The sequence below is a fragment of the Solea senegalensis genome, linkage group LG13 (genome assembly GCF_019176455.1).
Source record: "Solea senegalensis isolate Sse05_10M linkage group LG13, IFAPA_SoseM_1, whole genome shotgun sequence".
Classification (NCBI taxonomy): Eukaryota; Metazoa; Chordata; class Actinopteri; order Pleuronectiformes; family Soleidae; genus Solea; species Solea senegalensis.
This window is the reverse complement of record NC_058033.1, coordinates 12,562,514-12,575,429: the sequence shown is the minus strand read 5'-3', so window position 1 is coordinate 12,575,429 and position 12,916 is coordinate 12,562,514. Positions and strand designations below refer to the sequence as shown.

At 42.2% G+C, this 12,916-nt stretch overlaps 1 protein-coding gene across 2 annotated transcripts; it reads left to right on the top strand.

Annotated features, from left to right (window-relative positions):
* Positions 1–589: 589 nt before the first annotated feature.
* wnt11 (wingless-type MMTV integration site family, member 11) lies at positions 590–12,067 on the top strand. 2 transcript variants are annotated; one of them, XM_044042805.1, is made up of 6 exons: positions 590–2,689; positions 4,392–4,598; positions 6,222–6,466; positions 7,888–8,165; positions 8,589–8,881; positions 10,991–12,067. In XM_044042805.1, exons 2-6 carry the CDS (start codon positions 4,516–4,518, stop codon positions 11,163–11,165), a joined length of 1,074 nt encoding a protein of 357 aa, XP_043898740.1. In that variant the 5' UTR covers positions 590–2,689; positions 4,392–4,515; the 3' UTR covers positions 11,166–12,067. The 2 variants fall into 2 exon arrangements, with proteins under 2 accessions (XP_043898740.1, XP_043898741.1); XM_044042806.1 differs by lacking the exon at positions 590–2,689 and having other exon boundaries at positions 3,927–4,598.
* Positions 12,068–12,916: the final 849 nt, after the last annotated feature.

The window sequence follows — 12,916 nt, the reverse complement described above, 5'->3', positions numbered from 1 at the left end:
TAGTATGTCGCCTAAAATGGGTCAAAAAGTCATAGTATCGTATGTCGCCCAAATGGGTCAAAAAGTCATAGTAAAGTATGTCGTCCAAAATGGGTCAAAAAATAGTATAGTATGGTCCAAAATCAATCAAAAAGTCATAGTATAGTATGTCGTCCAAAATCAATCAAAAAGTCAAGTAGTATAGTATGTAGGTCCAAAATGTCAAAAGTCAAAAGTCAAGTCATAGTATGTCGTCTAAATGGTCAAAAAGTCATAGTATAGTATGTCAAAAAAAATGGGTCAAAAAGTCATAGTATAGTATAATGTCGCCCAAAATTAATCAAAAAGCTCGGTATGTCGTCCAAAATCAATCAAAAGTCATAGTATAGTATGTGTCCAAAATCAATCAAAAAGTCATAGTATAGTATCCAAACAATCAAAAGTCAAGTATAATGTCGTCATCAAAGTAGTCATAGTATAGTATAGTCGCCCAAAATCAATCAAAAAGTCATCAGATCGTATGTCGTCCAAAATGGGTCAAAAAATCATAGTATCGTATGTCGTCCAAAATCAATCAAAAAAGTCATAGTATAGTATGTCGTCCAGAACTGGTCAAAAAAGTCATAGTGTGTAAATGTGTAAAACCTTTTCTGCTGCTTTCAGTTAGCTATACCAGTTGCAACGTCAAGGTCAACTGTTCTTCATTTTCCTACAACTTGCTCTCCAACATATCACAAGAATATATATAATAGTATTTCTATGTGTATCTTCTACAATGTACCCACATTAATACATTTTTGAGTAATATCAGATAATCATCCTTTCGAATAATACGATTAACAAAATTCTAAATGCACATATTTCACTACATGACATGTCATTATCGAAGGCATATGTGTGTCGATGATTCCGTTTGCGGGACAGAGATTTATCACAGCTTTTCAGAGTTCTTATTGAATTTTTGGTGGCATTTTTTCTTCGCGTTTAACCTCGCGTGCACAGTGAAAAGAATAATGCGACATAATATCATTTTGTTTCTAATTAATGACAAACACGGGACGCGACTTGTTTGACAATTTTGAGCATTTTTATTTTGTTATAAAAATGGAATGTATACAGTTTAGAAAGCGAATAACAATGTTCACCTTGCGATGATCATTCAACTCAGTTTGTGAATATCTCAGTAATAAAAACTGGTCTTCATTACTACAGACGGTGACACTGGACTTATTCATTTTAAGACAACATTAAAAGTTTGAGCAATACATGGTGTAAAAAGACAATGAAGAAAAAATAAAATAGACAGATTTATGTCACAAACGTGTTCACTAAACGGGCTGTTACATATGCGTGTCATCTCAAATCTGACATTAATTTACATTTGAATCTATATAGAAAGTGAAGGTTTAACCCTTGTGTGCTCACATTTCTGTTACTCAGCCAGTGCTCGTGGGTCTTGTGGAACCGCATCATTTTTGGGTTTATAATTTTATAACACAATCGATTTTAGGTTAAATTACTCAGCAGATGTTTACTTCCTCTCTATTACAAGCAATGTAGACAATATATATGGTTCTCTTTAGATCTCATTTATTAATTTAAGTGTCACTCTTTTTCTTTCTTTTTTTTAAATTAAACATTGAAGCAACACACTGTGTAAAAATACAGTAAAGAAGAAGAAGATAAATCTGGATAGACTTAGAAACACTGGTACATGTTACAGAGGTGTTCACCATTACATTACATTTGTATCTTAATTTAAATTATCATTTGAGAGTCTAAGATAAGATAAGATCGTCCTTTATTCGTCCCGCAGTGGGGAAATTTAGTAAAGATAAAGATGATAAATAATAAACGTTCACTTCCAAGAAGTACACTATAAAAAGATTTAACAATAAGACTATAAAAAGTTAAAAAAAGATTTTTTTTCAGTTTCCAGAATATATACAGTATGGGCTTGATATTTACATTATAAACAGTTTGAACATGGAATAAAAATGCAATAAATGACAGTATATTGCTGTTGTAATGCGGTCTATGTCAATATCAACTTTAATCATTTTCAGGATGTTGCTTATGTTTAAGTTTCCCTGTCATCAGGAATTTAATCGGAGTGTGATGATAATAATAAAAATACTAGTAATAATAACAGCAGAAAAAACATAGAATGTCTTTATCATCACCAGCAGCACTAACTCACTTCAGATCCCTGAGGGAAATATTACTAGACTTTTCCAAAACACCTTCACATAAGTCATCAGTCCCTCAACTTATTTATTTATTACTCTTATAATATTATGGGCTGTTTCCGAGTGGCCGAGCTGTGGGGCCGGTGTTGCGCGCTTTCTTATGTAAATGCAGGTCTGACATCAGCAGTGAGATCAAAGAAGGGCAGGGGTACTTAGAGCCGAGACTGCCCCCACTCCCACTCACACTCTCTCACTCACCGGGCTCAAGCTCACAGCTGCGCGCACACACACACACACACACACACACACTCTCTCTGTCTCTGTCTGTGATACACACCATGCGTACCTGTGCGGAGCTACTCTCTACCACCCAGTGCTGGATTTTACCAATGAGTCAGACTGAGATTTAACACAGAGACAACACTCCTGAAAGGATACTTGAACTACTTTTCTTCTATTTGTCCGACTTGATCCTGTGGAGAGAAGTGACCGGCGCTGCTGCTGCTGCTGCTGCTGTGAAGGTGAGTTCCAACTTGTTTGGCTGGAGGAAGAAGGTTCCAGTGCGCGCACAAGCTGCTGCAGCTCCACTGGCTCTGGTGCTACAGTGACGTTATGTGTGTGTATTGTGTCGTTATGCGGTGCATATTCGTGCGCCAAAAAAATGGGATAAATTTAGAGTGCGGTTTTTATTCAGTGAATGCAAAGCTGATTGCTTTGTCCGAGGACACGGTGTGTGGATGTCGAGGCGCGACCTGCTTTTGTAAAGAGGTGCAGATCGAGCTGAGATAAGTGTGAATGAAGCGTGTTTAAATTAGAGTTTTATTTTTCCATTGATTTTCCACTCTTTTTTTTTGTAAGAAAAAAATTAACAGATCGTTCACCTTAGAAGGAATATCTTAAAAATGAAATAAAAAGCGTTTTCTTTATATTCCGGCCGGTAGGTTACATTATTGATTCTTAGTTAGTATTTTTCATTAATCACCAAATGTTACCATTGCTGGCCACTTTATCTTTGCGCACGCACTCTCACACACACATTGGTCAGTCAGTCAGTGTGTGTGTGTGTGTGAGCGCGTGTTCGGCCTCTTCAGGGAAAAGTGGCGCTGCCATTTATAGTCTATAAACACTTGTGACCAAATGTGCTTTTAAACATCCAAAGACCGTGACTTAGTCAAACAGATCAGACGCCGAGCAGCGAGTAAAGACTGTAAACTAGTCAGAAAGTCGATATGATAATGACTTTATTATTATTTACAGCCCGCTGGCCAGAGAGTACTGATACTGGTGAATGAGTGTCAACACGCACACAGAGAAGTTTCACTGAGCTCATTTAAATGACGACGAGCAGTGATTTCACACACTTTGTGAAAAGGCCCATTAACAGATTTAACTTCAAACACATCTGATAATGTCCCGTCCATCTAATCTGATCTGTCCTCTACTTTGTCATTTCACTCATCTGTTCTGTCCTCTGACTAATGTCCTCTCCCCCGGATCTATCTGTCTTCGGACCTGTCCCCCAGTCTGTCCATCTAAACCCTGATCTGTCCTCTTATCTGTCTTCTCACTTATCTCCTTATCATTCATCTGCTCTTTCTTCTGACTGATCCTCCCAGGTCCATCTGTCCTACTTACTTACTTCTTCTTTGGTGTTTTTGTGGACGTTTCTGCGCATTTCTGCGTCCTCCTTTTCTTTCCATTGCACATCGAAAAGTCCTCTGAACTGATCTGATGTCCCTCTGCTTTCACTCTCTTGTCCCATGTTCTGTGGAGCAGAGAAATAAAAGTGTAAATAAAGAAGCTCAGTATGAAATAAGTCCGCTGTACCATTAACTCAACTGTCTCTAAAATGTGATTTTATATTAGAGATTTGATTTGAATGTAGCTGTAATATACATGATATCTCCCGGTTTGAAATAGAGACAGTGTTCACCGTTCACCGTTATCTCTTGTTTCTATTTTGCTATGGAACAAGAAGAAGAAGAAGTACTGTACTGAACTATAACTGTTGATATTACAATCATTTTCTTTTACAGTCGCATGAGCTTTCCTGGGACTGTATTTCACCGCTTTTTGATTCTTGTGTGTCTTAAAGTGAACTTCTCCAAATGTACAAACTACAGCTCACACACACAGTTACTCGGCTAAAACTATGGAGAGTCGGAGGGCGGTCCGTTTTTGGCACAGCAAAGTCTCTGATATTGTTTATTGTGTTCATTGCAGAATTTAGAAGAGGAGGAGGAGGCCGTGCCGTGAGCTCTGACTTCTGAGTTTGAACCAAAAAGAAAAACACTCCAACACTCCATTTTTACTTGTGTCCTGTGTGAAGTGGAACCACTGTCCAACCATGAGGAGAAGCTCGCATGTCCTTCCTCTCAGTGTGCTCACGGCTCTGCTGCTGTCTCAGGTCTGCTCTGGCATCAAATGGCTGTAAGTATTCTCACAATCGACAACACCATTCATTTCTCACCGGCATTCACACTGTCTTACATTTTCCTCGTGGCCCTTTGCCGCACGTCTCGGTGTTTTACGGTGTCGAGGGCCCCACAGCAGCTTAGAAAAGGGCCCCAGCATTCCTGAGGCAGCTCCTGCTCAAGGCAAAGGCTGTGTGTCTTGTCCACGTGTATCTGATGGAGGAGTCCCTGGATTAGCTGGCAGTTCTTGAGCTTATGAATGGAAACCCGCTTTGATTTATTAACTTGAATGCAGCTCCCCCTGAAAGGAGACGACATGTTTTAGCTTGAAGCCGCGACTCCTTACCTCCTGCTGTACAAACACGACATGATAAGAACAGGAAATAAGATGATGAGGTGTCACGGTGCCGCAGACAGCGCCAGTGATGTCACTGCCCTCTGCCTGTAGTCTCATCAGTTTAAACATAGCCACTGTTGATTGGTCATACTGAACACCACACTGTTTTTATGGCACAGTCAAAGTAAACCAGGCTTTTATGAATAATTTTGGAAAGAAAAATAAAATTCCCAGACTGCCTTTTTTTTTTTTAAAGAAAATATGTTATGTCTTAACTGAATGTTTGGTATATATTCTTATAAACCTTTGGAGGTCTTGTTTATTTCTTAATCTGGGTTTTTTACGCCGCGACTGTCTGGAGTGGCCTCGCCAGAGTCACATCAGATGACTAAAGCAGATGTTGCCATGAGAGCAGCGACGAGATGGCATGTGCTTTATCTAAGCGAGACGCCGCGCGGCGTTGATAAAGCGGAGCGGCGCAATGCAAAACAGATGCAGCTGTAAACACCTGTGAGTGCTGGGTTACCTCAAGATGAGCGGAGTCACAGTTTATCGCCGGGCACAGAGTGACGGCCCCCTCGGCCCCTAATGCAAAACAGGCCAAGGTGCACTGGTTTCTCACGAGCTCTCCGAAAGAGCGCGATGCGCGGGGAACAGAGATCACAGCCGACCTGCTCAGCCTGTGGTTTCTCCATCACGTTCACCCTCAATAAATCTGAACAGTTTGAATCAACTCAGAAGGTGGAGAGCTTTTCGTCGGGCGTAAAGGCCTCGCGTTGAACTGGGGCCACAGAGGAAGACGCTGCAAATGGACAGCAGATCAGTGTAGTCCTTCATCTGACTGAAGTTAGGGGTGTTTTTTATTTTATTTATTTACTTATTTACTTGTGTCAAGGCCCTCGTCTGTGTTTCAACAAAAGAAAAGCACCGAAGCCAAGAACATGTCACTTATACTTTATGAATCCACAGCTGACCCTCGTTCCCCTGGGATTTTCACTTTGATAAGATGGTTCTATTCTGTGACACGGGCCAAAATATTTCCCTGCCTGAAGCACTATCTGTTTCGACTTTTCAAACATCAGTTCAAAGCCGATGCATCTCACAGACTCGGAATAAAACCGCGAATAGAACCCAGACAAGCTTAAGAGCATGCTTTTAGTGTGTCCACAAATACAACAACATTTCACAACACATAAAGGAAAAATTGCGGAAAGAAACGTGTGATTATGCAATTGTCGCCATTATTATTATGCTACTAATAAAATGTACGTGTATTGTCTTTTTCTCTGTCCCGTCATGCAGAGCGCTGTCCCACGTTCCGACGTCTTTACACGTCAACCAGACTCACCACTGTAAGCTGCTGCCCGGCCTGGTGTCCTCCCAGGCTCAGCTGTGCCGCACCAACCTGGAGCTCATGCAAACCATTATCCAGGCGGCCCGCGAGGTCAAGAAGACGTGTCAGAAGACCTTCGCTGACATGCGCTGGAACTGCTCCTCCATCGACATCCCCGTTGACTCCCCCAAGTATCGTCCAGACCTCGACCGAGGTACGGTCATAAAAAGTTTGGAATGACAAGCATCGACTCTGTTGATTCCAAGGAGCCGCTCCAAACTTCTTCTTTCTTTCTTTTTTTTTGTTTTAACCCACAAGAGTCTAATGGTTATTGTCACGGCTGACGTTCAATGAATATCCAAAACCCGGGGTCACAGAGTCCTGCATGTACTGTGGTTCAGTTTACAGTAACTGGCCTTTAATGGTGTCTTTGCTCGGATGCCACAATACATTTTTGAGAATGCATGTACATGACAGCTTTTTAGAGAACAGCGATACCTGCAGAATCATTTCCTTTTCAAAAATTGTTTCTGGTTTTATGATGACATGTGGCCTCATCTTTCCGTCTTTTAAACTCTCGGCCAAACGAGTCAATTTTGGGGGGCTGAGGAGCCTTCGCCGAGGGTTTGCACTGAAGCTGTAATTTGAGAATACCTCCTTTCACAGCCTGTGTATATTCTGTATGATTTAATAATTGGCTTGTTTTTTTCTGAATCCTACAGTCGTACTGTGTCCGACCACATATGTGTTTGCTCTGCAGTCTGATTCTTTTGCCTGAAGGTCTTGGAATCAGCCAGAGACTGTTGCAGTTGCGTTTTGGCAGGGGTTGGGGGAGCGGAGAGGGTTTGCACAGCTCCCTAGGAGAGACATTGCCAAATGAACAGTTTGCAGTGAACAGGAAATGGCTCATCTCTGTCCAGGCATAGCTTTGATCTAACCAGCCCTCGGTCATTCATGATTTCTACCCTTACTCTCAGTTACTCCCCGGCCTTTAACATATGTGCTATCAGTGTATGCGCGTCACTGCCAATTACATCAGCGCTCACTCTGCATTATAGCGTGTATAGATAGATACATTTTGTGCACGCAGTCGTTTTTTTTTGACAAGTGAAAAAGGAAATAAAACGTGTGGAGAGTCGATTGTATTTCATGACAAAAAATAGATATTTTACGACCTGTAGTGCTGAAACTATTTTACTAATCCATTGGTTCTCAAACTTTTTATACCAAGTACCACATGAGAAAATATCGAGCTCTCGAAGTAACAACATTATCGCCAATGTTCAATTATTTACAGGAGGCAGATTTATTCTCCCAATAAGATCATTTGCTCTCTCATCATCCTCCTCTTCCTCACATGTTTCACACACTGATATAGTGAAATTAGATTAAGATGGAGCGAGAGGAAAAAGTATTATTATTATTATTATTATTGTTTTGTTATTTGTTTCATTTTCTCCAAAATTCCTCCACTCCACACTTTGCACTACCACAGGTTTTAGTATTCGTCCACTGGTCAGCACTGAATATGATTTTCTTCATGTGTGCGTGAAAATCATCTTTGAATGGCTCTGTATGGCAAATTTAACTTCTCCCTTTTGTATCTTTATAATTTTGGCTTTCTACTCCCTACAGGAACGAGGGAGGCCGCGTTCGTCTACGCTCTGTCCGCCGCGACCATCAGCCACACCATAGCACGGGCGTGCACCTCCGGAGACCTGCGCCTGTGCTCCTGTGGTCCGATCCCAGCTGAGATCCCGGAGCCGGGATATCGCTGGGGCGGCTGCGCCGACAACCTGCACTACGGTTTGATCATGGGCTCCAAGTTCTCCGATGCCGCCATGAAGATGAAACGCTCGGGCTCCCATGCCAACAAACTCATGCACCTGCACAACAGTGAAGTGGGCAGACAGGTAAGACATGGACCGATTTTTGCTTATCCTATAACAAGGGGAGAAAAAAGCCTATACAACAAATTTAGTCTTTGACTTAAATGGTTTTTGACCAGTGGGAATGTATTTAATCAGCATTCACTCCCAGGTCGAATGACTCTGCAATTCACGCAGGTTTTTGTTGGCTTCATCTCCAGTTGTCATTAGTGAACACGCTAATTTATTCTTCGTCTGCTTCATTTCTGGCAGCAGTGCAAAGTCTGGCATCATTTCAGGCACTTATATGTGCATTCATACTCTGGCTGTTACCATAGCTGTTAGCTATGTGAATCTTTTATTTACTACTTGGGAGAGTTTGTGTGGGTTTGAGTCTGGTTATACCCACTCATTTTAGCCTGTAATGAGCTCTTTCTAACCTCAGTGTCTCCTGTCTTCAATGTCCAGGCTCTGAGAAATGCACTGGTGATGAAATGTAAATGTCACGGCGTATCCGGCTCCTGCTCTATAAGAACTTGCTGGAGAGGTCTGCAAGACCTGAGGGACATCGCCATGGACCTGAAGACCAAGTACCTGTCTGCCACCAAGGTGGTTCACAGACCCATGGGGACACGCAAGCAGCTGGTGCCTAAGGATATTGACATCAGGCCCGTGATGGAGAACGAGCTGGTCTACCTGCAGAGCTCCCCGGACTTTTGTGCCAAGAATGAAAAGCAGGGATCTGCCGGCACACAGGGCAGGTGAGAGGGTCACTGTGTTTGCTAATGATAGATCTCTGTTGTTCGGCGTGAGTGACAGACTCAAAACAGCTGACAAACAGGAAATGGATGTGTGCTCAACCAGGATGTTGACTCTCATGAGGTGTTGGCACCGTTTGGTTTGGAGACCTGGCTGATAACAGCGAGTGGCCCTGAGAGCGCTCTGTCTGTGGCTTGTCTGAGCATGTGTCAGTGGACAGGCCCCCGTGACTGGAGTGCTTGTTCTGCTATCTGAAACAATGACTAATGCAGTTATTCTTGGGACTGAGTGCACCAGAGCTGATATTGATTGAAGAGGGCCACACAAATGGGGAAATACTTAATGGTCCCCAAAGATAATGTGTGCATATTTGTGCTACTCACATCTAGTGTGTGGTCTGTGAGAAGTTAAGCCTGATTTATGGTCACTGTAAGCCTACGCACGTATAGTTGTGCACTGGTGTTTTAGTGTTGCCCTGCAATGCACCGCCAATCACCTAGAAGGTGGTGGCAGATTTCTATGCCATCATGTAGAATTTCTTCCGGTCTCTTTGTGTTTGGCTTCCACCCAGAGACCGCACAGAATTTGCTGCCACGATGAAGAAATCACACACACACACTGTCAAACTATGGACATGGTGTTTTTGTTAAATGTCGCACACTGTGGGACTGGCTATGTCATGTATTTATGCCGCTCTTACAGATATGCAGAGGACATGTCCCCCATGTCAAAGGACACTCAGTGTGCCTAATGCATCCCTCACAGCCTGATAATTAAGGCCGAATGATGTGGCATCCACTTAGCTGCCATCATGACATGAACTCGCGCAGTAACCGTTCAATATGTGTAGAACTGCAACTAAGGATTATTTTCTCGATGAATCGTTTGGTCCATAAAATATCAGGAAACCTTGTCGTTTTGTCCACAAACCAAAATGATTCACTTTTAATGATTTCTTTGTTATCCAGAGAAAAGAAATGAAGAAAATATTCACATTTAAGAAGCTTGAAATATCGAAAAATCTTGTTTTAATCATGAAAAAAAGCTTCTAACCAATTAATCGATGATCAAAATAGTTAATTTAGTTATCGATTAATGAATTAATTGTTTCAGCTCTAAATATGTGCCTGTTCTCTGTATTTTTGTGAGTATTCTGGTGTACTGCACAAAGTTGAAACCTGTCGAGTTGGACAGTTATGAGATTAACAGTCAGACAGATAGATAGACAGACAGGAAGATGTGCGACACTGGTGTTCTCAAATGACTAAATGTCAGTGTTTGTTCTGGAGTCACAGTTTTGCGGCAGGGAAAGTGAATTTTAGCAGCAGCTTCTCGTGCTCCAAGTGTTACCACTCGTCCAAAAAAAGAAATGTCATGGCCTTGGGAAGAGACACACTACTTAAGTCTGTCCTTTTGTCTGAAATGACATTATTGCATTCGTGCCTAAAGCTGCAGATGTGAACTGCAGATTGTGCAGCCCTGTCCTCTCGCTCAGCTTAGAGCAGAGCAGTGATATAACAAGATCTTGCTCCTGACAACCCTTGACTGTGTGGGGGTTTCTGTCTATTTCCCAGCTCTCAGCGATGTAATAAACCTGTCTTACACTCCGTCCCTCCTCCTCCTCCTCCTCTTTCACTCCCAGAGGAGCCATCGGCTCAGCATCGCTCTCAGCATACTGGTCATTAACACTCTGCCATCATAAAACAATGCAATTATGTGAAGAGGGCAAGCTAAAGAGAGGGAGGGCAGTGCTGTGTATTCAGCCAGATTTATGACGGGGGCTATTCAAGACACCTCGGGCTTCTGGAATGAGAGGCTCCGAAAGCATCCACTGCCCAAAGACGGCCAAACAAAAAGCAAATGAATGAAAAACATGTTTGGAAGGCGGCGCGCACAAAAGGTTAAGGCACACCGGTCGGTCAAGCACTTTTAAAGGACTATTGTGGCCTTTCTTTAAGGCTGCGAGATGGAGCAAAAGTGTTTGAGAATGAGGCCGTAAACTGCATTGTGTCGGGCAGGAAACCAAAGAGGAAATATGTGTTACCCCTCCACATCTCGACCATCTGACTAAATATCTTTTTTTTTTTGTTGTCCTCTGTGCTACGTTTCAGGCAGTGCAACAAAACGTCCATGGGCAGCGACAGCTGTGAGCTGATGTGCTGCAGCCGTGGCTACAACCCGTACACGGAGAAGCTGGTGGAGCGCTGCCACTGCAAGTACCACTGGTGCTGCTACGTCACCTGCAAGAAGTGCGAGCGGATCGTCGAGAGATACGTGTGCAAATGAGTCACCCAACCCCCCCATCCGCCCGCCCGCCCGCCCGCTGCCGGCCACATCAGCAGTCCTCTTCATGTACTCAGCCCACCCGAGGCTCCAGATTAACCAAAGCACTACAGTACAAAGAAGGCTTAATCTTGCCTGAAGCTTTAGCATGTGTATCTCAACGAAGAAGTGGTCTTTTCCTTGTATCACTGTCAATTTTTTTGTAACAAAATCTCTGTGCTGCCAGTCAGGCTTCTGTTATTTTTTGCGTCACAAACCTGGATGTGGCGCGTGGGACAACAGCCCCAGTCGTCCTATGAGAAGACCACCGTCCTCATGGGTTCTTTTTCTTTGTCATGTTAATGATTATAAATTCCCCACACCGGGGATTTTGAAAGTCTATTTTATTATATGTCTATTAAAAAAGAAATAATATTGGATTTTATGCTGGAAGGAGAGGATTTGGAGACTTTTACATATTACTTTATTCCATGGGATTTAAAGGGTTCTAACGGAACCGTGTGGTACATTTTTCAGGTACTATTGAGACTTTTTCCCTCCGCAGGAAAATGGATGATAGAGGAAAAAGGGAACACAAAGGGAACTTCAAGTACTTTTCAATCATGGAAAATTTTTGTGGTTGATGTTTTTGGACTCTCACCATGGGTCCAGCGTGGATCACGACGTGCCTGCATCCCTGTGGATTGGAGAGAGGACAATAATGAGCTTGGTGTAATGGTGCATTATCTCTGTTATGTCTGACCGACCTTTGCAGGCAGTTCAAAAATATATTTTATTTTTTAGAGCATATGAGCTGAACTCATTGATTTTGTAAACCACTTTTGTGTGGATGTACATACTGCTATTTTGTATACTGAAATAAAGAAAGAAGTATTTATAAAATAATTAAATAACCTTCACCATGATCTTTACATTGGATGCTGCACGTTTTGTCCTCCTTGTGCCGCTCTGTTAGTAACATTCCTGTGTCGCTTTTGTCTGCTATGTCCGACATTCATTACTTTTTTTAACCAGAGATCATTAAGTGGAATTTACAGCAAAACCAAGAATCATAAAAATAACAGTTTACCACCACTTTTAGCTCAGTGTGACTGTAGGTCCGCACAGTCAATAATGAGTTGTAGGGTTCACTCTGTGAATCACTCAAACCCTGGGAAAGTGTTTGTTTGGCCATTCCACCTCCTCACAAAGGCCATTACAAAGGGGTTTTTGTCACTCCCACCCCGGCTTTAACACTCAAACATTCATCTGTCTCAGAGCCAGACCTCCAATGAACAAATATTGAATTAGAAGAAAAAAAAAAATCTAATTTATTTAGAACATAAAGCGAGAGTAGTTCTGTCAGAGGGAACAGACCTGGTACTGTGAGGAACCCAGATTTTACCCTCTGACCAGCCTTGTGTTGGCTAAAGTGGTTCTCATGATTTTACACCGACAGAAATAGCTGTGGGAGATATAAGGGCCCGTGCTGTGAGCTCACATGACGCCAAGCTGCACTCTCACTGTGGATGAACTCACACACACACACACACACACACACACAGAAACGCACAAACTACCAAAATGACTGCCTACACTAAAACAGGGCTGAGGGAAATGTCACCAACCACTCATTTACAGACATTTTATGACGCTCATTTCATGATTTTGGATAAACGTGTAAGTTAGGAAGAGTTAATTAACTTTATACATTACAAAAAATGATTGAAATTTAAAGATGCTGAATATAAGAAAAAAAAGCTTTAATATTCTCA